We start from the raw sequence: 24502 nt of genomic DNA, 5'->3' as shown, positions 1-24502 counted from the left end.
GCAACTCAAAATGACGCCGCTACAAACACATGAGAAATATAACAAATATGACACAGAGCTGGCTATGCATCTGGATGACCTTGAACAAGACCTCACTAACAGAAAGGATAATAAAATGCTTAGGGACGAACAAGACTATGCATTGGATGTGGTGTATAATTGGAACACCTCAACACAAAATGGCCAAAAACCAATGGAAAGAAAGATAATTACAAACAGAATAAACAAAAAGGAAGAAAGGGAAATCAACACAAAGGTGATAAGCAGGAGAAAAAAGTTAATTTCTCTGATTCTAATTTTTCCATGAGAAGCCATATAGCCTCGACACCAAATTCCACTGTCTCAGAAACATCAATGACACAACCAGATGAACCAAGAGATCAAAGCTACTCAGAACAACTGGGAGCAAGACCAAAAGTTCCAAAGAATCAAGCCAATAAAGACCTCCAAAGCTCAAAAGAGGAAAACTCTACTCCCAAACAACAGTCAAAAAAGTCGGGAAAGTCTCAGAAGAGAGTGAAAACGACGGTGAAAAGATATGCACCATAGTGAACCTTTCCAATTATGTGCTAAATAAGCATGAAGTTAAAGTTTTAGAAAAGGGACTGGGCTTTGCGCCATCCTCAAACTTTGACTTATTTCGCACAATAACAGATGTAAATCGTTTTGTAAGAAGTGTGGTACTAAAGAAACACTTTGAAAAAATAAAAGGTGTAGATAGTTCTTTGAGACAAAATCAAAGATCAACAGTTCAAAATGAAGAGAGTCCACGATCTATCCAAACTAATGAGAGTTCACAACCATTGAATCCATCATATGACAGTGCATTTTTCCTTAACACATCCTTATCTTTAGGTACACAAAATCTAGCTCTGTCTAATACTTCTTCTACTACAGGTATCCAAAACACATCTAGTTTAAATCCATCTTTAACAACAAATACAAATTCCAACCTAGACCTATGTGAAGTTGTAGATGCAGACATTGATTTAGATTTTCAGGACGCAATAACAGGCCAAATTTTGGAAGACCTGACAGATAATTCTAATAGAACAACAACTAACATAAGTACACATAAAAAAATAAATAAACATTTGAGAACTAAGAGTACATTTTATCCTATCCAATCACGTAATAATTACATAGATATGTTCCAAGAAAAAACTCATCGTGATCTTGTGGAACTACATAAACAGATTAATACTGAAACATCAAGAAAGAAATTTAATCAAAATTCAAATATTACATTAAATCAAAAAGAAGCTTTAAAATCACTGGAAAGTAATAAACATATTACTATTACCCCAGCCGATAAGGGAGGATCGATAGTAATTCAAAATACCATAGATTACTATCAAGAAGCCATTAGACAACTGGGAGATATATCAACATACAAAAAACTCCCCACAAATCCTTTACATAAATATCAGAATGACCTTAAGAATCTATTAGACTGGGGAAAACACCTAGGTATATTGGACAAAAAAGTCTATGACTACCTTTATGTAGAACAACCGGTAACAGCAAACTTTAGACTAGTACCCAAAATACATAAAAATTTGGACTGCCCGCAAGGACGCCCTATTGTGTCAGGTATAGGGGGAATGAGTGAACATCTCAGTGAATGGTTGGATAACATACTCCAACCTTTTGTTCACTCACTCCCTAGCTATGTGAGAGACACTACACATGTTTTAAACAAAATGAATAAACAGACCTGGAATTCATCACTTAGCTGGTTAACAATAGATGTGTCCTCACTTTATTCCTGCATTCCCCACGAACTTGGTGTGGAGGCAGTGAAATATCATTTACAGCTTAAAAGTGATTTCCCTGATGAAATGATTGAGTTCATCTTGGAAGTTTTGAGTTTTTTACTCACACACAACTTCTTTATGTTTGACTCATGCTATTACCTACAGGTTTGCGGTACGGCAATGGGGGCCAAGTTTGCCCCCTCGTACGCAAACCTGTTTTTAGGTTGGTATGAGTCAAGGTACATTTATGGAGCAGATAATATTTACAGTGGTCTTATCAAGACATATCTTAGATATATTGACGACCTGTTAATTATATGGTCAGGCACTGAACAACAGGCCAATGATTTTGTAAACTATTTAAACAATAATAATGCAAACCTTAGATTTACTCACCAATTCAGTAAATATCAAATTGAGTACCTAGATATACAACTTAAAGGAGAAGTATCAAATATACACACTGAATTATTCCGGAAGAGGATTGCAGGAAACACAATCCTTAGAGCTGATTCCTGTCATTCAAGACATCTAAAAATAGGAATCCCTAAGGGACAACTAATTAGAACAAGATGAATATGTACATATTTGGACAACTATGATAGACACTCACTAGAACTAATAAAAAGATTAGAACAGAGAGGCTATAAAAGAGAAATGTTGCAGCAACTCAGACAACAAGTTAGAGCTATGAATAGGGATAAACTTTTGAAAAATAAAAATAAAAACAAAAAGAAGTCAATTATGGCAGAGGATGTGAAATTTATCACTCAATTTAGTAACCAGTTTTCAAAAATTAAAAACATAGTTAACAAAAATCTGGAAATTTTGACCCTTGATCAGGATTGCAAGACAATCCTGGAAAGGGGCATCAAATTCATTTCTAGAAAAGCACACACAATTGGAAGCCGCTTGATTAGTTATGTTTATAACTCTGATTCCAGATCTAAGGAGACCTGGTTGGCAAGAAAAGGTTTCTTTAGATGTGGCAGACATTGTAATGTGTGTATTCATTGTAAGATAGGGGATACAATAGTATCAACTTCTAATGGCTACACACAAAATATAAAATACAGGCTTGACTGTTGTTCTAAATATGTTATCTATCTAATCACCTGCGATATTTGTGGGAAACAGTATACTGGATCTACCAGTAGAAATCTAAAGGATAGAATACGCGAACATCTAATTTCTATTGAAAAGGACCCCCCAAAAACACCGGTGGCTAAACATTTTAATCTACACCCAGAAAATAAGAAAGCATTAAGATTTCAAGCAATTGATTATGTCCCCGTAAATAAGAGAGGAGGTGATAGATATAAAAAACTACTGGATGTTGAAGTACAATGGATTTTTAGGTTGGAAACGAAAGAACCAAAAGGTATCAATCTTAGGTGGGACCTTGATCTATACCAAGGAATGTAATTATTATCTATGAACCAGTGAGACACTACAGTGAGGATAAACAAGGTGAATTTTTTCACCCAAGTAATTAAGTACTAGTCTATATCACTCAAATATGTAGTTTATCTCCTTTTTGTACTAATAGGAAATTGCACTGCTCTTTGATCTAAACTGAGCCCAAAAAAAGGCATTATATATTGCTCTCTTTATTCGAGGATAATCTGAATCATTCCTATTTCTCACTATCACTATTATTTTTATGTATGTAAAATAATTTTTCTCTCTCCAATTGGAGTTTTTACAACATTATGATAATTGTTTTCCTTTTTGCACTGTTGTTTTCTTTCTTTACTTTTTCTTGTTTTCTATTTTTGTCTCTGCTATTCTGTTAGCATTTTGTATCTACCTTTTGACTGGTCTCTAGTTCTAGTCATCATGCAAATTTTATATTGTGTCAACTGACCAGGTAGTTACATATAAGTCGCTACTTTAGCAGAACAATATTGTTAGTGAATTACTCTGTACAACTTTATCTAATTTATATTTATATATCTTGTCTCTGTCTGTAACTAATTTTGGAGTGATAGCCTGCATAACACACACTCGTTGGCTTTACCCGCTAGAGCTTTTTGACCTGACAGCGGTCATTCGTTCACAGCTGTGTGATCTTTGTTTCGCCCGAGTGTGTACACTGTTGCAATGTTTGCAGGCTGTAACTCCAAATTTATGACGTTCAAGTTTGGGGAGTGATCTAATGGTAATTGATGGGTATTTAATCCCACATTGATCCCCTCCCAATCTATCTTTGAAAAAGCGCCAACCGGCGTGAAACGCGTCAGATGACGTCATTACCTCCCTGTCTCTCTGCAATACTGTGAGTGACTGCGTGTACCGCAGCTCCTGTGTAAACTTTTTTACTATTATCTGCAATAAATTTTCTATGTTTATCTTATCTAAGTGCAGTGTGCATAGTGTCTATACCTGATAACAACTACTAAAGTTTGGAAATGTGTGCCCTAAATTATGGGCTTTAGACCCCTCTTTTTCTTTGGGACTCCGGAATCCTTTTTTGCCATATATATATATATATATATATATATATATATATATATTTCTCTCTTTAGATATATATAGTTGTTTCAACTTACCTGTCCTTAGAAACCATGTATCAGATAATAATTGGCTACTGAAAAGTGAGTTTGTATGACTTTAAGAAGCATGTGTAAATATAGCCCTCAGCTTGGATAAATACAACGCATTTAGGTTGTGTCATTAGGTTAGTTCTGATTTGGTCAACTTATAAACATAAAGGAGATATTTTTGTATTGCATATACAGTTCTGTTTTTGATCTGAATATATAGCTGTACTGTAGCTACTTAAGTGGATTTGATTGAATAAATTTAGCTACAATATATATTTAATGTTCCTGCTAAATTCATTGTTGAAAGTTTGATTATGATTTTGTTTAGACATATGTAAGGTATGTACTTCTGGTCCTCATTATTGAACCAAATATTGTATACTGTCTGAAGACAAATTGTATACTAGTTATTAGAAAAGCATAAATGAAGTGACCTAAATAAGTATTCATTTTATGTTAAATTGGTAAAAGGTCTTAGGTTTTTAGCTATGTCTGAGGCAGCATATGTTAGGCTCCAACATAACTAAATATTTTGCCCCTGTACATTTAAATTTAAATTTCAGGGAAACATTCCCACCAATCAGGGCCCAGAGAGGGCTTTTTAAGTTAATAGTGTGTGAGTGATTTTATGGACTATGAATACAGCTTTTCCCGAAACATGTTAGTCTTTTTGTTCTAAGGGGTATTGTCCCTCCATGTTTTAAATGGATAAATAAAGTTTACATTTTTATACTCTATTTACTGGCGCCTTGCAGTTTTTTATGTTTGCTAATTTGCATTATCCAATCACGGTGGGCAACCTGAGTTCTCTATTTTGCCTTAGGTTTGGAGTGAGCACCTCAACGCATGCGCAATGGAATCTGGTCCCGTTCGCATGCGTAGTATGGCCAGGAGTAAACTGCCAACATCACAAGCACTGTGTTTACATTACAGCTAGGTAATCGGAGCCGCATCAGTTCTTTGCAGCATCAGCACCAAGAGCATGCTTTGAGGTGCAGTTGTATTGCGCAATGACTCATGAACGCGCACAGCCAGAATAAATATTTAAATTAGGAGTGCAGCGATTGGACATTAGAACAAGCAATAGACAAGACCTTTTTAGGGGCGGAGATTGATGACATAAATTAAAATAAATAAAATTATATTTTGAGGACTATAGAAACTTCGAATTAAATTTTTTTTATGTTCAATCTGCTGCTTGTTATACAAACTTTACAATGCTATCTTGTCCATCATCACCATTTAGAAAACTTATGTATTCCTTTAAAGTCATACCATTGTGAAGGGTCCCTAGATAAATTAACTCCTAGATATTTAATGCTGCGGTCAACCAACTTAAAGTCAAAGCTTAAAGTTTCCATTGAATGAGTGGGATAAAGCCACATGAACTCACACTTATCGCCATTCATGTGTTTTGTGCAACTTTTTTTAACCCTTACAGTTAATTTCAGGTGTGGAGTTGTGCTAAATATTCTAACGCAGTTTCAGCTTGCACTCAAGACCAACTATAACTTTCAATCAGCGCAAATTAGCAAGGTCACGATATCCATTAAAAATATAGGTTACATTTGAGCGAAGTCGGCTGTATTAACGCTTCTCTGGTTAACACGCTTTACCATGGACTTCTAAAATCAAAGTTGCGCGCAAATAGTAGCGGGCTAATCAATATTGGTTATCACGCATGTGCTATCATTAACGTGCCACAATGTTCTCATTATTATTATTATTTCTGTACACCTAGATTTAGAGTTTTGCGGCCAAAGGGGTGCATTAGCTACGCATGTTTTTTTCCCCCCGCACCTTTTAAATAACGCTGGCATTTAGAGTTCTCTGAAGGGCTGCGTTAGGCTCCAAAAAGGGAGCGTAGAGCATCATTTACCGCCACTTCAACTCTCAATACCAGCATTGCTTACGGTAGCGGCCAGCTTGAAAAACGTGCTCGTGCACGATTCCCCCATAGGAAACAATGGGGCAGCTTGAGCTGCAAAAAAACCTAACACTTGCAAAAAAGCAGCGTTCAGCTCCTAACGCAGCCCCATTGTTTCCTATAGGGAAACACTTCCTAAGTCTGCACCTAACACCCTAACATGAACCCTGAGTCTAAACACCCCTAACCTTACACTTATTAACCCCTAATCTGCCGCCCCCGCTATCGCTGACCCCTGCATATTATTATTAACCCCTAATCTGCCGCTCCGTACACCGCCGCCACCTACATTATCCCTATGTACCCCTAATCTGCTGCCCCCAACGTCGCCGACACCTACATTATATTTATTAACCCCTAATCTGCCCCCCCAACGTCGCTGCTACCTTACCTACACTTATTAACCCCTAATCTTCCGACCGGACCTCGCCGCCACTATAATAAATGTATTAACCCCCAAACCGCCTCACTCCCGCATCGCAAACTCTATAATAAATAGTATTAACCCCTAATCTGCCCTCCCTAACATCGGCGACACCTAACTTCAAGTATTAACCCCTAATCTGCCGACCGGACCTCACCGCTACTATAATAAATGTATTAACCCCTAAAGCTAAGTCTAACCCTAACACCCCCCTAAGTTAAATATAATTTAAATCTAACAAAATAAATGATTTCTTATTAAATAAATTAATCCTATTTAAAGCTAAATACCTGTAAAATAAACCCTAATATAGCTACAATATAACGAATAATTATATTGTAGCTATTTTAGGATTTATATTTATTTTACAGGCAACTTTGTATTTATTTTAACTAGGTACAATAGCTATTAAATAGTTATTAACTATTTAATAGCTACCTAGTTAAAATAATTACCAAATTACCTGTAAAATAAATCCTAACCTAACAATTAAACCTAAAACAATTAAACCTAAAACTACACTATCAATAAATTAATTAAATAAACTACCTACAATTACCTACAATTAAATCAACTAAACTAAATTACAAAAAAAAAAAAACACTAAATTACAAAACAAAACAAAACACTAAATTGCAAAAAATAAAAAAAGATTACTAGAATTTAAACTAATTACACCTACTCTAAGCCCCCTAAAAAAATAACAAAGCCCCCCAAAATAAAAAAATGCCCTACCCTATTCTAAAATAAAAAGTTAACAGCTCTATTACCTTACCAGCCCTTAAAAGGGCCTTTTGAGGGGCATGCCCCAAAGAAATCAGCTCTTTTGCCTGTAAAAAAAAACATACAATACCCCCCCCCAACATTACAACCCACTACCCACATACCCCTAATCTAATCCACCCAAACCCCCCTTAAAAAACCTAACACTAAGCCCCTGAAGATCTCCCTACCTTGTATTCACCCAGCCGGGTATCACCGATCCGTCCAGAAGAGGGTCCGAAGTCTTCATCCTTTCCGGCAAGAAGAGGTCCTCCAGAGGGTCCGAAGTCTTCATCCTATCCGGCAAGAAGAGGTCCTCCAGAGGGTCCAAAGTCTTCATCCAGGCGGCATCTTCTATCTTCTTCCATCCGGAGCGGAGTGGGTCCATCTTGAAGCAGCCGACGCGGAGCCATCCTTCCTCACCGACGGACTAACGACGAATGAAGGTTCCTTTAAATGACGTCATCCAAGATGGCGCCCCTCGAATTCCGATTGGCTGATAGGATTCTATCAGCCAATCGGAATTAAGGTAGGAAAAATCTGATTCAAGTTCAATCAATTGGATCAGCCAATCAGATTGAGCTTGCATTTTATTGGCTGGGAATTGGGAAGTGAGAAATAAACAGACAATAAGCAGAAGTCGTGATGGACGAGTACATACTAGTCTGAGAAGGTTTCCATCCAAGGGTACCAGACCTCATAATAAAAAGCAGTTTTGTCCAAGGATCTATGGGAATATAGTTCCATCTTTTTGATATAGTGTATAATAGAGAGAACCTGTGAAGTGGGAGGAGGGTCTTCGTTTTTCCATGAAGTAATGCTATTTCTGGTTTGAAAGGTAGGTCAATATGAAGTAGGTTGAAAATGCGGAAGAGCCATCTCCAGAGGGGACGTATCTTGGGGCAGGAACACCAAATATGTAGTGGGGTCCCTGTCTGTCCACAACCTGTCCAGCATCTAGGGGAGTGAGTGCCATATATCCTGTTCAATGTGGAGGGAACTAAATGCCATCGCACCAAAATTTTATATTGTAGTTCCTAAGAGTAGCACAGTGAAGAAGTTTTTTGGTTATGAGTATTCGTGTATGCCATGTATTGGTGTCTGCTATGAAACCTCTCTCTTTCTCTCTCTTTCTCCCAGGCTTTATGTTGGGATATTTTATGGTGAGTGGTAGGTTCAAGGATGAGATTATAATGGAAAGACAGAGCGTGTTTAAGGCTGTGTCCCTGAAGCCACTTTGTCTCCCATTTGGAGAGAGATCTCAAATCTTGTCTAGGAAAACCCCAGGATTTTAGCCAAGAGCTAAGTCGAAAAGCTTAAAAACGTAAAGAAGTAGGTATGTTAAATTTCAAACAGAATTGCGGGTGTGTGATCCAGTGACCCTGATCATAAAAGTCTGTAACTAGGGTGGGTTGTAGGTTTTGTCAGGATTTCACGTGAGAGTCCGGGAGACAGTAAAGGGCTCCGGTCAAGGTGAGGGGAGGGGTGGGGTGCTAGATCTGGGTTATGTCTGGTATGGTCCCAAAATTTGAAGGCATCTAGTATAATCGGTGATGAGTTTTCTAGTCTTTCCTAATAGTGGGTGGGGATCCATGGTAAGTCAGGCAGTGTGAGCCCTGAAGGTAGGGCAGTCAATTCAGCATAGATCCAACCTGGGCAGTCAGCTGTGATTGACCAGCTGAGTATGTGTGACAATCTGGCTGCAGTGTAATACAGAATAACATTGGGTAGAGCTAAGCCCCCATGCGAAGTTGGTCTTTGTAATGTGGTTCTAGAGGTCCGAGGTCTGTGGTCTTTCCATATGTAATTTGTTATGAGGCTCTGTAATCTATTTAATAGGGGTCTGGGGATGTTATATGGTATGCACCGAAATAAATAAGTGAGTTTGGGTATGAACGACATTTTTATGGCTGCTATTCTTCCTGTCCAGGAAATTTCTTTGAATTCCCAGGTGAGAAGAAGATTCCGAAACTCTGAGAGCCTCTCCGTGAAGTTTTTAGTTATCGTAAGCTCCGGGTCGGGACCTAGGTATGTGCCTAATACTTTAATTGTGTGAGGGTTCCATTGGAAACGGTGCTTCTTTTGTAGGAGAAGAAGCTCTTGAGGGGGAATGTTTAAGTATAGGGCTTCCGTTTTATTAATATTCAATTTGTAGTAAGATAGACTGCCAAATTTGTTAATAAGCTTGAAAAAAGCTGGAAGAGAGGTAGTTGGTGAGGTGAGGAATAGAGTTATGTCATCTGCATACAAGGAGATGGAGTGAGATAACGTTGTTAGTTGTGCACCTGTGATATGTGGATGGAGCCTAATCGCTTGTGCCAAGGGTTCGATCATTAGTGCAAAAAGAAGGGGCGAGAGTGGACAGCTCTGTCTAGTACCATTGGTGATTTGAAAAGTATCGGATCTGAAGCCCACTCCCTGTACCCTTGCTGTGGGTGTCGAATAAATAGCTCGGACCGCGCATATAAAGGTATCCGGAAGGTTAAAGGCCTTTTCAGCGTCCAGAGAAAGGGCAAGAAATGGGGCCTTCCTCCTTTCCATAATGGAGAGAATATTAAGAATTATCCTGGTTGCATCCGGTCCTTCTCTCTGTGGTACGAACCCTACCTGGGTTAATAACTATAGAAAGTCGGTCTGCCAGTATTTTAGTGTATAATTTGGTGTCTAAATTAAGTAGTGAAATGGGCCGGTAGCTACTACATTGATCAGGGGGCTTCCCAGGTTTCAGAATTGTACTGATGATTGCTTCTAGATATTCACTGTTAATAGTACCGTTATGCATAATCTCGGCAAATAATCTACATAGTATCGGGGCCACTACAGATTGGAAAGATTTGTAAAAACGTGCTGTATAGCCATCAGGGCCTGGAGATTTCCCTACTTTCAGGTTCTGAATTACTTTTAGAACTTCCTCTTGTGTGATAGGATTGGTCAGTATGGTAGAGTTCTCTATTGAGAGGAGAGGAAGATGTAGAGAGCTTAAAAATGTTTTTATGCTATCTGTAGAAGGTGGGGAGTTGTCTGGGTCCTCTTTTATATTGTACAAGGAATGATAATAAGCTTGAAAGGTCGCACCTATGTCTTTGGGGGAATAGACCGATTTGTTCATTGTGTTTCTAATCGAGAGTATTTTGGCTTGTGCTGTGCGATGCCTGAGTTTGGCTGCTAATAGTGTGGAGGCTTTGTTACTATGGTGATAAAAGATCCTCTTAAATTTCTCTAGCGTATCATACGTCTTTTGAAGCTCTAACTCCTGAATTTGTTTGGTAACATCAGCAATTTCTAGGGTTACCGAGCTGGAGTACGAGACATTTAATGTTGGTCAGAGCTTTCTAAGTCGGATAACCAGAGTTGCTAAGGGAGCTCCCTGTGAACTGCGTTTATCTGTGTCAATTGCAATGAAGTGACCTCTAAGATAGGCCTTAAGAGTAGCCCATACTATCTCTATTGGGGTCTGAGGGTTGTCATTGATGGTTAGGAATTCTATCATCTTCTCCTGTATCTCTGTTTTAATGAGGGGATCCCTAACAAGGTAATCTTTAAGCTTCCACGTGGGAAGGGAATAATGAATAACGCGTGGGCTCGTAGATAGGGTGACAGCGTCGTGATCCGACCAAGAAACTGGTAGTATTTTTGTATGAGATAGTTATCCAACAGTCTGGTGCTAATAAAGAAGTAATCTATGCAGGTGAATGATCTGTGTGGGGGAGAATAGAATGTGTACTCCCTTTCTTGTGGGTGTGTCGCTCTCCAGGGGTCATATAGATCATATTGACTGATGAGTTTTTGGAATGCCCTGGAGAGAGTGTGAGTTGCTCTCTCTAAAGTAGATATCTTAGGCCCCATCCTATCCAGGTTCGGATCCCATATCAAATTAAAGTCCCCTCCTAGAATGAATTCCCCCTGCTTCACAACTGACACCGATTTTAATAGTTTTGTCATGAATTTGATTTGTTTAGAGTTAGGTATATAGATATCTACTAGGGTGACAAGATGACTATTTATTTTACATACATGTATGATGTAGCAGGCTTGGGGATCTAGTTCCAAATAGATAGACTCATATTGGATATTTTTACTAAGGTAAATGGTAATCCTCTAGATTTGGACTAAAACAAGGCCTCCAAGACTATCGGATGTCCCCTAGATATAAGTGTAGCACTTCTATCTAACGTCCAATGGGTCTCTTTTATAAGTGCTACGTCTATCTTGGATTTTCTCAAGAGGTACATCAATAAATTACGTTTCGTGGGGGAGTTAAGACCCTGGGCATTTATGGTTAGGAGACGACGTCCCTCCATATCCATCCAGAGCGGAAAAGGAGAAGATAAGAAAAAAAAAAAAAAAAGGAGGGGATGGAAGAGGGGGAGATGCAATTAATGAGGGGTATAAGGACGGGATAAGGGCTTGGATGTTATTCAATCACTAAGAACGCTGACTTCTTCTCAACCAAACTATAAGGGAAATCAAAATTTCGGTCTCAATAAATGTATGATTCAGCTGTACTTGGGGTAATGGTGGATATTATAAGGTATTTTAGCAGACAAGATCCGCTCAATTGTAGGTAGAGAGAAAAAAAGAATTATCATGTATGAGATAATTGAAATATAGTTAGTTAATTAAAGGGAGGCGGAGAGTGGAAAAATAGTACTTCTGCTAATTACAAGTGGTAAGGGATGAATTAGAGCAGAAGTAAAGCTATAAAAGAATGAGCAGAGTGGAGGGTAATTTGATAATATTCTTGGGTTAATATAATCTATGGATCAGGTTAATACGAAATAAAATAAGGGGTGTATAGGGGGAGCCTGACGGAAATAGAATCCCCCCTGACATGAGACATAAAAGGGCAGGGATAAGAAAGGAGGCATAAGAAAGCCTGAAGTTCTATGTTAGATTTAAGTGTCATGGTAAGTATCTTCTAACATATTTACCTAAAAAGCCTCAAAGAAGGTTAACATCTTTTGTAGTTTGAGCTTATGATAAGTAAAGCAATAGCTGACATATAAAATTAGGTACCACAAAACAGAAGTGAGATAGGGGTCTGTCGCTGGAGGACATAAGTGGTGTTAGTTGTTCACTAGGACAACATAGCGAGCTTAAGTTGTTTGGGGGGGGGGGGGTTAAGGAGGTAAAGGAATTCTTATTAGTCACATAAGAGGTGAAGATAAATCATTCAGATGTGATGCCCAAATTTAGGTCTAGTATGTGTGAGGGTGGAGGTAGTTTAATTTCTGGTAATTGCCCGTATGTATATTCCCCCAGCGACTTACCAAGTACAGTAATAGTCTCAAAACATTAAAGGTACTATAACTAAGTACAACATGACTAGTAAACGTAAGTAAACATTCCAAAAATAGTCTTACATCATTTTTGTCTATATTCTGCTATCTTAAAAAACAAACAAAAAAAAAACAATTAGAATTTTGTAGTATATATGTGCTTTCAGCAGATATGAACAGACATTTTAACAGGAGTCCATCTTCTACAATCTTATCTATAAACTACCACTTTTAAGTGAGAAGTAGATATCAATTTTTTTTTTGAGGACGCATGTGCCAAAGAGGCGCTAATCTATCATATGTATTCTAAAGGACATAAATAATTGGTATAAGTCTGAAAAGGTCATCTATTTAGTGATCTATGATTGGGGCTCCGAGTACAAGGGGTGCGAGGTATAGGAGGTGGTCTTGTAACTAATCCCTATCTCTCTCTTGGCGATTATGCGTAGTAGTAGTTAGTAAGTGTGTTCATGGTTGCGTGTACTTGTTGAGGATGAAACCTATACTGTGTGAAATAGGTAACATGGATTTCTGTGAAGAGAGGTTGCTAAAACATATGAAGTAAACAAGTCCTGAATAAACAAACACATAACAATGTTATACAAAGTGGGGCATACCCCTGTAAATCAGACCTGTCTGTCGATAGTAGTTGCGAAGAATGATGAGCTGTGTTTAGGACAGTGAGTAAGCTCATTCTGGCTATAGATAACATGGTCCAGCTGTTGTTGTGAGATGTTTAAAGGTCCCTCCAGGGGGAAGGAGAGGTAATAAAGAGGGAAGAGGGTAAGATAAGTACCCGTATGTGGGCTCGTACCAACCCCCTGGACAGGTTTAATCAAACAACCTTAAGGTAAGAGAGGAGATGTTGTGTTAGGGTAGAGTCTTAGGGTCCTGAGCTTCTGATCTTTTAGCTTGTGAAATGGATCTTCTGGGCAATGGTTGCCATTCAGGTGCAGCTGAGTTTAAGGATCCTGACTGTTCCGGGTCCTGGAGGTTCTGGTCTATTGCTTGGGTAAGGTCCAGTGATTGTAGAATCTTCATCCCTTGATCGGGTTTGGAGACAACATATGAGTGGTCCTTGTGCTGGAAAAAAATCTTTACAGGAAACCCCCATCTGTATTTTATATTATGGCGACGAAGATGTTGTGTAAGTTATTGAAATGTTCTGCGTTTAGCCAACGTATGTGGGGAAAGATCTGGGAATATTTGTATTGTATCAGATGGCGCTGTCAGATTGTTATTTGAGAAGGAGGCTCTAAGGATTCTTTAAATGTATAGTAGTGCAATCGGACTATAATGTCTCTTGGCACATCTTATGATGAATTTCGCGGGCGTAGAGCTCTATGAGCTCTGTCTATTAGAGACTCTTGTTCTGTAGAGGATCCGATAAGCTCAGTGAAAAGTCCGGAGAGATAGTTATGTAAGTCGGTCGAGCCAACATCTTCAGGTACCCCTCTGATGCGAAGATTGTTGTGCCGGGACCTGTCTTCTAGGTCCGCTAGCTTTGTCTCTAGGTCCGAGATCTGTTCTGCCAGATTTTGGGAGTATGCAAGGAGGTTGGAGTGATCCATACTGAGGTCCTCATGCTTGCGTTCCAATGTCTCCGTGCGCTCCCCAAGGGAAGCAATGTCCCTCTTCAGCTCACTCACTGATTGCCTGAGATCCTGTTTGAGAGATGAATGGTGAGTGTCCATCTTATCTGCTAGAGCTTTAATGGAGTCAAGAATGGCAGTTTGGAAGACATTGCACCGATCTTTAGAAGAGGTAGTAGATTTGGCGACTTCACTATACAAGGAGGCAGTGTCTCTGGAGTCTTCTTCTGAAACTTCCGGGTCAGAGAGAGGATTACTGTGGAAATGATCATTTAAAGTCCTTTTAGGATGATATTGGTGCTTCTGCTTCTTCCTCATGTTGTGAGCCATCTTGGTCGTGAATAGTAAGATCCCAAAGTGGACCTAACAGGAAGATACTGTAAATGTGTCTGGAGTAGGAACCTTCCTTAATGATAAATGGGTCAGGGGGGTATATATACCGCCCGGCTCCCCTACAGCTGGGGGTTTAGTGCAGCATGTTAGGTATTGTTACTTCTGGTATGAAAATAGTGTTCTGGGCGTGGAAAAAAGCTTTGTTAAAGTAGTGGACCCCTAGTGGAGAGAGATAAAGGAACCAAAAAACAGAGGTTTGATATATGCCTTCTTATATACAGCCACCCTCCTAGGGAGTTGCCCCCTATAGGCGAAGTGGATAAATGGAAGGGGGATGTGACCCACAGGTATAAATACCCTGCAGGAAAGGGAGGAGGGTGCTGCTTTATGAAGTTGCCAAAAAGGTTCTCCAGTATAACTGAATTGCTAGTGCCCACTGAGGTGATGTAGTTGTAGAGTTAACTCTATGGCTCCAGAGGAAAAAAAAAAATATATAGATGCAGGGCAGATATGTTTTGTGCCCCTTAGTACATAACATGGGGCGAGGTATCATTTAGGTAAATTAGGCTGTTTCCCACGTGACTCCTTTTGCAGTACACCACAACCCTTTTGAGTACTGCTTAACGTGGGTACAGGCAGTAGACCTCAATAATACAGGTGAGTGTGATGCTGTATGTTGGTTCCAAAATGGCCATCCAAGTACAGACAAACTTTATGTGTGATATAAAATAATTCCTAGATGACTGGAGTTGTCTGGTACTATTGTATAATATGGGCTTAACAAAAGCATACAGGCTGGAGATGAATAAGACAAGCGCTATGGGGAGTAATAGTGAGCTTCTGCCCAACAGTCCTTACCTCCGTAACAAAGGATGTGTTTACTGTGAGCAGCCAGAGTACGGCAGTGTGCTCCTTCTGTATCGGCTCTCCACTGAATATGTGCCGACCAGGGATTGCCTCCTGTGTGTTATGAAGCCTTTGGTTACCACCCTGTGATAGCGGAAAGGAGCGCCTTTTGTGAAGGTAACTCCTTGTGTATTCAAAGGCTCCCGGTATAGGGCTCAGGGACATACAGTGCTGGTTAGCGGTCCAGTTAAGTGAGGGAGCCTATTTGCCTTTTAATTTCCCATGCAAAGACCATCCATGTTGCTCTCTGAAAAGCACTACCGCACAGTGCTGTAAACAATGCAAAGGAGGGAAGAGGTGGCAGAGAGCATAGAATGACCACCAATGGTTTAGTGCATTTTGGTCTACTTTTATGGACTAGAAAAAAAAAAAAAAAAGGAAAATTCCTGCAAGTAATTCAACCATCCTTTGGGGTCTTATACAGTATAGGTGTGCTAAGTGCTTTGTGGTTTTCAGTAGGGATGGGCTAATGTTTTGCAACATATAAAAAATGAAACAAATTTTAACATGTTTGTTCATTTCAAATTAGGAATGTTTGTACAACAATCTAACATTTGTTTAATGCAATAGTATTTCTAATGCTTTCTTTAAATGTAATATTCTATTCAAAATTTTCTAATAATTTGATTTGAATTATCCAATATTCGAATTAGAAAAAGTTGAATCAATATGTTTAGAATCTCTAGGCAAGTTAAAATAAGTCTATGATTACGGCATAATGCCGAAACTAGTAAGACCAGCTGTCTCTTGTTTTTGTTTTCTGTGCTGGTGGTATTGGATTTTTTTATCTGGATTTATACAATAAAGTTTTTTGGATTTTAACTTGCCTAGAGATCCAAACTTTTTCTTTGTTCTACATTTGATTTTGGACTACAAGGAGTCCGTTCTATCATCAGGGTCTCATTAGCCCTCACCTGGTGCGATTAGCCTTCTGCCTAAATGTCAGAGAGTTCAAGCAGTGGGAGCGGATTGGAGAGACATTCACAACCCCCCCCCAACAGTGACGTCACATGCCACACTCAAGGAGAGTGACCGGCATAGGAACCAGCCGTACACGAACAAGGTATGCACAGTGAATAATTCCACACCGGAGCTGTGGTTCACATATGGCACTTGGATTTTCGTATTGGCATCTGTTCCGGCTTTTACAGATCATGAGGGGTGAGTGTGTAATTAACACCCTTTAGAGGAACGCTAATCATCTTATGAAACTTTTCAGACACAAGCTGTATTGTTTGTTTATTGCTCCCTGTGTACACTTTCCTATACGTGCTTTATTCAATATTGATGTGTTTGGCAATATTGGCAATACAGAGCACCAGGGTTGTGTTTACTTTTTGTGAATGACATTTATACTGGGAACTTTGTCTTAATCAATATGTTTGTAATAGTATTTCTAATGCTCTTTTTAAATGTAATGTAATTATGCAATATTTGAATTTATATATTTGTATCTATTATGTCTCAATTTACTAAATTCCCAATCACATGACCTATTGAACTTCTGAATAGTATCTGTTAAATCGAAGTTAAATTCGAAATTTCTAATGTGGATATTCAATCTAATTATGAACATTCAAAAACAAAAGTAATATTCGAAAACCGGAAATAACATTTGATTACCAAATTTTAATGGATTTTCATTCTTATCAACATTCGATTGTCCAAAAACAAATGTCTACTGGACTATTTGTTCTACCAAATGAATTGCACTGTCAGCACATTCGCCCATCGAGAGTCTTTGAACAATGTAAGCTGTACCAGTACTTTACTTTGAGAAAATTGAAGAGTGGTTAACTTTTGAATTTGAATGATTTTTGGATTAATTAATGCAAATGAGAACCTTTTCAGAGTGATGGTTAATTTGCTTGATACCATCAAGTTGTTACTTCAGAATGTTGGTACTGATTGTGAGGCGAATGATAAGGTGGAAACAAAAATAGTACACAGATATTTAAGAAGAAAACCCATGTATGCATACCTGGGTCTGTAACATATGAACAATATGCCAGGTAGATGCTGGTGCACCCTCTGAGTACTTTGCTAAATTTGGAATAATTATGCAAAAGAGTAAATCTCCTTGGTAAAGCCTCAAGTTATGTTTTTTAATCTACTTTTTTCAGTAGAGGCAAAATTTGCTTTGAAAAAATATAACGTAGTAAATTTGCTTTTTTGTAGTGGCAAGCTGGTCTCCCCAAAATGGAAGAATTTTAAGGGCTTGAGACTGCTGTGGAGAGACAAAATTCGCCTGAACAATGCTATCTGGAGAGCCTGGTACTTACAATGTAAGTAACAAACTCCCTGGTACACATTAACTTTTAAAATATAATTAAATTCATATAATTATCAAATCGCTTTTAACTTAATAACTTTCTTAAAATCTGTTTGAAAGACTTATGTTATATTGTATGGAATGCACTTTCATTTTCTCAAACAGCAGTTTCACTAAGATCTTTTAATTAATGAAAGCTTGTGTCTAAAACACATACATATCTTTTTATTTTCTTTAAATAATAACATTAGGTGTACAGAGATAACAATATATGCAGTGGGAGCATTTGGCATTATAAGTGCCCACTTACCACACCTTAATATGTGAGTGGCAAACAACATGCACCTGAGACTATAAACAATAACAACTATTTGCTTTCTAGATGTAGAGAAAAGGAAGACTTCAGTATGTGGCTTTGTAACACCCCTTGATGGATTAGAGGGAGATGATCACAGGAAACCAGAGGTAATATTGAGTAAAGGGAAAAGACATATATATATATATTATTATTATTATTATTATCAGGTATTTGTAGAGCGCCAACAGATTCTGCAGCTAATACTAATACTAGATAATACTAGAATTAATGGGGAAATAAATGTGAAAATGCTTTTACACATTGGGGTCAATTTATCAAGATCCGTATGGAGCTTGATGCCCTGTGTTGCCGGTGAGCCTTCACGCTCGCTGGAAACAGAAGTTATGAATCAGAGGTCTAAAGGCGGCGGACAGAAATCAACCCGATCGAATACGATAGGGTTGATTGACACCCCCTGCAGGGGGGCGGTATTGCACCAGCAGTTCACAAGAACTGCTGGTGCAATGATAAATGCCAACAGCATATGCTGTCGCATTTATCGATGTGCAGAGGACATGATACGCTACATCGTATCATGTCCGCTCGCACATTAGTAAATTGACCCCATAAACTCTAGATATACCACACAATGAAAGCCTTTAAATGCTTAAAAATATATTTTATTTACACATTGTGTTCCTCTCATTTCCCCCATACCTTCAGTATATTCCAAAATAATCCTGACCACATATAGTAGTATGTGCATTGCATGTGCTTTCTCTGTATATCTGACAACTCATACTGCTGTAAAATAAAAAGAGGTTTTGGACCTGTGCCCTATAAAGGGAGCGTACCAAATAAAATCAATAAATAATATTATTGTAGTCCTGCAAAAAATGACAATGATGATGTAGACTTTTTATATAATTAATATAGGAAAATAAAGATTTTGAAGCTGTGATCAAGTTGTATGTGTACGTTATAATTTATTGTAAATATCTGTTGTGTGCAAACAGTGCATATGTTGTTGTGTAAATACTTCATAACAATCATCAGTTCTGTCTCCTCTTCGTTTTACATTGTTGCAGGCAGTAGTGTTAGAGGGAAACTACTGGAAACGCCGCATTGAAGTAGTGATGAAGGAGTATCATAAATGGAGAATTTACTACAAGAAACGTGTAAGATATTATTGCTTTATCACAAAGCATTTTTTCCTTGTTACTCCTCTTGCACACAATTAAGGCTCATGACGTTTATTTCAGCTCCTGCAAAGACCTTGGAATCAAATATTTACTAATATGCTAGCAGGAAGAAAGTGATATTTACTATTGAGCATTTATAGGTTGTGTTTTTCATGCTACAGAGCTTTGTTCACCCATGTAAAGAAACATTTTGACCTCAAACGAGTGAACAAATTCAGTAATTAAATAGACACCGGGGTCATGCTGTGTATAATATTCAGGAAGAGGGGAGTTGTTTTTTTGTATCACTTTTATAGTTATTTTCCTAATCGTTTTGATATTAGTGAGGAATTAGCCTTAGACCCTAACCAGTAATGTAGAAAATGAAGAATATATTTGAAACAGCAGTGCACACTTATGCAATGATAAACTCAGGGAGCAAATCAGCCCCACAATTTGTGGTCTCTGGCTCACAGGTTCACTACCTGTGAATTTTGTCTGTCCGGACAATAATACATCTGCCCCTTAGGGCTCGATTAATCTCCTCTGGCAGGCAGCAATCCACTGTCAAAATGTAACATTGCACACAAGCGCTATTTTGTACTTGCGTGCAATCCCGCCCCCTGCCCGCACACAGCACGGGCTGGGGCTGTCAATCTGCCCCATCGGACATGACTGGAGAGATTAGGTAGATGAGAAGAGAGGGTAGGGAAGCCGCGGTCTAATGACCGCTGTGTGATAAATAATGATTGCAGGTTCTCTTGTGAGAACCTGCAGTCATACGGAGGAGAAGGGCTTGATAAATATTTAACATTTTTGAGCAGTGGTGGGATTCAGTCTGTTCTCACCAGTTCTTAAGAACCTGCTCCTAAAATGTAGAAAGTGCATAGGTTCTGTATTATAGAGAAGTCAAAAAACCTGTTGCTAAATTGTTTTAATCCTACTACAGTACTGCTTAGAAGCAATGGATTGGAAGACAGTTTTAGTATTTTCCTACTGATGCTAAAAAGATATCTTAAAACTTGTCAGTAGGGTTTTGTGATTACAAATACTGGGATATGTTTGCAGCTTAATATCCATGAACAAGAGCATTTGGCTACAGAGCACTCTTAATAGAAAATATACTGAGAAATGTTAAAGGGATACGAAACCCAGAATTTATTTGCAGTTTAAAAAATCATTTACTTATTCTGTCAGATGCACTTTGATCACTTGATTGCCTTAGTGGAAAAGCAAGTAGGTAGGTTCCAGAGTATACACTGCACTATATGGCTATTGTTTTGCAAGATCACTTTTAATAATATTATACATACAGTATATGCCAACTGCTGCCATCTAGTGATCAAATGCATTGTTGCAAAACTGCTGCCATGAGCGTTTCATTTTTACTTTACTTTCCCTTTAAATTTGTTTTTTCATATCCCTTTAAGAGCAAACCTTTACATTTCTTCTTGATCTAAATATATTGAACTTTCGGGGGGAGGGGAAAAGAAAACACTCTGGTAAAAATCCACTGTCTCCATTTATATATCTGTTTTTCATACCACATGAGAAGAAGAGAAAATGTAATGAACTTAATGCATGTTAAGTATACACAAATCACTTACACTCAGTATGTTTTATATAATTTTGCTATTACTTGAACAGCATCAACTACAGTTACTGATGTCTACAGTTAAAGTGTTCCCCCTTGGTATCTTGCTTCCTAAAGGAGCTAGCTGAGTTTAGTCAATGGCTTTAGCTTAGAACCAGGGGTGTAACTATAGGGGTCTCACATAAGACGGGGTCCACATCTCTAGAGGACCTATTTGTCTTTATAATTAGTGGCAGCATTGCTACTGGGGAGGTTGGTACAGCACCTGCACCTCCTCGTGTCTAGCCTTACTTGTGCCTACCCTACAAAAAGCCTTACAGTTTAAGAAAGTGTATGGTTTCCAGAATGGTCATCATACTGTTAGTGTACAGAAAAAACTGCTATCATATTTGTGCAAATGCATATCCTCTAGAGTAAACAAGAGGGAAAGATGACTTTCAGCTGGCTCAGCAAACTGCTAGAAAGGGCACTGTTTAAATAGGGGGCCTGACCTGGGGCACAGTGAAGTCTAGATATCCCCCTGCTTACAATTTTATTGTATTGTGCACCAGCCAGAGCGGATGTCAAAAACCAGAATGATCATTTTCTGCTTATCAGTAGAACACATTTAAAGGGTCACCAAACTCACAAGAAATTTCTCATAAACTGTTTAATTAAGTATAGTTAAGAAATATATGCAATATATATGCATTCTTTATTTTGCCTGTGAAGTGTATACGGCACATATAAGAAAGCTGCAGTTTGCCTGGCCCTGCTACATACTATACAGTGATTGCCTACATTTGTGCCACAGTTAATTTAATCTGACATTTTGGACCAGATTACAAATGTTGCACTAAGTATTTGTACACCATCTTCAGGACTTCAGATATCACAATCGCTTTATTAACTTCTCACCTAAACTTCAATGGAGCGCGCTTTTGAAAAATCTACCAATCAGCAAGCGCTACCTAGATGCTCAACCAAAAATGGACCGGCTCCAAAGCTTACATTCCTGCTTTTCAAATAAATATACCAAGAGAGCAAAAAACAATTATAATAGGAGTAAATTAAAATGTTTCTTAAAATTCTGTGCTCTATCTGAATCATGAAAGAAAACATTTGGGTTTCATATCCCTTTAATTGGCTGAAGCAAAAAGCACCAGATAAACATTCTTGCATTTCTATGCAATGCATCCCTTGTGTTCTTTTTACTTTACAAATTTTGTTAACAAAATTACAGTTTAAGTGCTTTTAAAGTGCATATTTTATGTGAAGGTAACATGCAATGCAATGCTAAATTGTTTATATATATAAAGTTTTCATGTTTGATTTACTAGTACATTTTATGAATTGAGCAGGGTGTATTGACTTTATGTTTGCCACTAGATGGCGCCTTGCACGCTGATAAAACCTATGTATGAAAAGAGCACATGTTGGAATTTACACAAAGATTAACAAGAAATAAAATATGCAATCAGTTCTACATTATAGTATATACATAACCTGTGAACTGCTGCTTGTTAGTGTTTTGATATTGCCCTATGACATCTGGATACTTAATAATTAAGCATCTGTACATTTTGATAAACAATTTCAGATCAGGTTTAAAATTAACTTTATTCTTTAAAACTGAAAGTAATATACTTGTTTAATAATGATTTTTATATTCGGCCGAAATTTGGTTGTTTGCCATTATTAACAAATGTACTTACATTATCAAAAATGCTTCTATTTAAAATTGAAAAATGGTTTCTGAAAAGTGACGTAGCAGAGAACCACATAAAGAACTCCGCTACTAGAGTGGATTATTTGCGCATCATCGGCTTAGTGGTAAAGTAGTCTCCAACACAAATGTAACTGCACGTCTTCAATGAAGTCCTTTATGTGAGGAAATGCACCTGCGCTATCCGACATGGAGATATTAGCACTATAGACTATTGCTCAAGAGATGACAATAACTTGACTTGTATTGTAAGAGCAAAAATAGAAGCGCTATTTTTGTGTTTGAGCAATGTCAACACATAATAGCGCTAATACTTTTGCACTCCACTTGTAATATTGCTTAAAGAGTATAACAACATTTCTGTGCATCAAGCCTTGTATGTTCTAACAACAGTGCTACATATAATAACATACTGGTAAATCATCAATCCAATATCAAACAAGAGCTGTACCAATATTGGGCCAGGTTACAAATGGAGCAGTATTCAACGCTCCCCCTTGAGCGCTAACTCTGCTAGAAGTAAACTTTTTGAGCACATTGGGTAGCGCTCGTATTAAGTTGAAAGTAAACTGTTTTCTCTTGCATGCTAACCCAATGCACGTAAAAAGACTGACATAATATTGCGCGCACGATAATGTATTACATAGACATCAATGGAGAAAAAAGTGGAAAAAACCTACTCAAGCACAAACACAACTGCATATTCTCAAGTGCGATAACCGAACATGATTTTTTTTTTTAACTTCCAATATTCTTCACGTAACATAATATGTTCTATTTATTCATAGATACATATTTCTACAGGGAGTGCAGAATTATTAGGCAAATTAGTATTTTGACCACATCATCCTCTTTATGCATGTTGTCTTACTCCAAGCTGTATAGGCTCGAAAGCCTACTACCAATTAAGCATATTAGGTGATGTGCATCTCTGTAATGAGAAGGGGTGTGGTCTAATGACATCAACACCCTATATCAGGTGTGCATAATTATTAGGCAACTTCCTTTCCTTTGGCAAAATGGGTCAAAAGAAGGACTTGACAGGCTCAGAAAAGTCAAAAATAGTGAGATATCTTGCAGAGGGATGCAGCACTCTTAAAATTGCAAAGCTTCTGAAGCGTGATCATCGAACAATCAAGCGTTTCATTCAAAATAGTCAACAGGGTCGCAAGAAGCGTGTGGAAAAACCAAGGCGCAAAATAACTGCCCATGAACTGAGAAAAGTCAAGCGTGCAGCTGCCAAGATGCCACTTGCCACCAGTTTGGCCATATTTCAGAGCTGCAACATCACTGGAGTGCCCAAAAGCACAAGGTGTGCAATACTCAGAGACATGGCCAAGGTAAGAAAGGCTGAAAGACGACCACCACTGAACAAGACACACAAGCTGAAACGTCAAGACTGGGCCAAGAAATATCTCAAGACTGATTTTTCTAAGGTTTTATGGACTGATGAAATGAGAGTGAGTCTTGATGGGCCAGATGGATGGGCCCGTGGCTGGATTGGTAAAGGGCAGAGAGCTCCAGTTCGACTCAGACGCCAGCAAGGTGGAGGTGGAGTACTGGTTTGGGCTGGTATCATCAAAGATGAGCTTGTGGGGCCTTTTCGGGTTGAGGATGGAGTCAAGCTCAACTCCCAGTCCTACTGCCAGTTTCTGGAAGACACCTTCTTCAAGCAGTGGTACAGGAAGAAGTCTGCATCCTTCAAGAAAAACATGATTTTCATGCAGGACAATGCTCCATCACACGCGTCCAAGTACTCCACAGCGTGGCTGGCAAGAAAGGGTATAAAAGAAGAAAATCTAATGACATGGCCTCCTTGTTCACCTGATCTGAACCCCATTGAGAACCTGTGGTCCATCATCAAATGTGAGATTTACAAGGAGGGAAAACAGTACACCTCTCTGAACAGTGTCTGGGAGGCTGTGG

The 24502-nt window shown here is 38.4% G+C and overlaps 1 protein-coding gene across 1 annotated transcript in view; it reads left to right on the top strand.

Moving 5' to 3' along the window:
* The window catches only part of MLXIPL (MLX interacting protein like), a 382973-nt gene that overhangs the window by 121000 nt on the left and 237471 nt on the right, over positions 1-24502 (top strand). Inside the window, exons 2-4 of the mRNA XM_053706321.1 lie at positions 17705-17811; positions 18181-18263; positions 19185-19274. Coding sequence (XP_053562296.1) covers positions 17705-17811; positions 18181-18263; positions 19185-19274 — 280 coding nt within the window. The remainder of the gene's footprint in view (positions 1-17704; positions 17812-18180; positions 18264-19184; positions 19275-24502) is intronic.

The sequence above is a fragment of the Bombina bombina genome, chromosome 3, assembly GCF_027579735.1.
Source record: "Bombina bombina isolate aBomBom1 chromosome 3, aBomBom1.pri, whole genome shotgun sequence".
NCBI lineage: Eukaryota > Metazoa > Chordata > Amphibia > Anura > Bombinatoridae > Bombina > Bombina bombina.
Note: the sequence above shows the minus strand (reverse complement) of the source record. Positions and strands in the feature narration are given on the sequence as shown.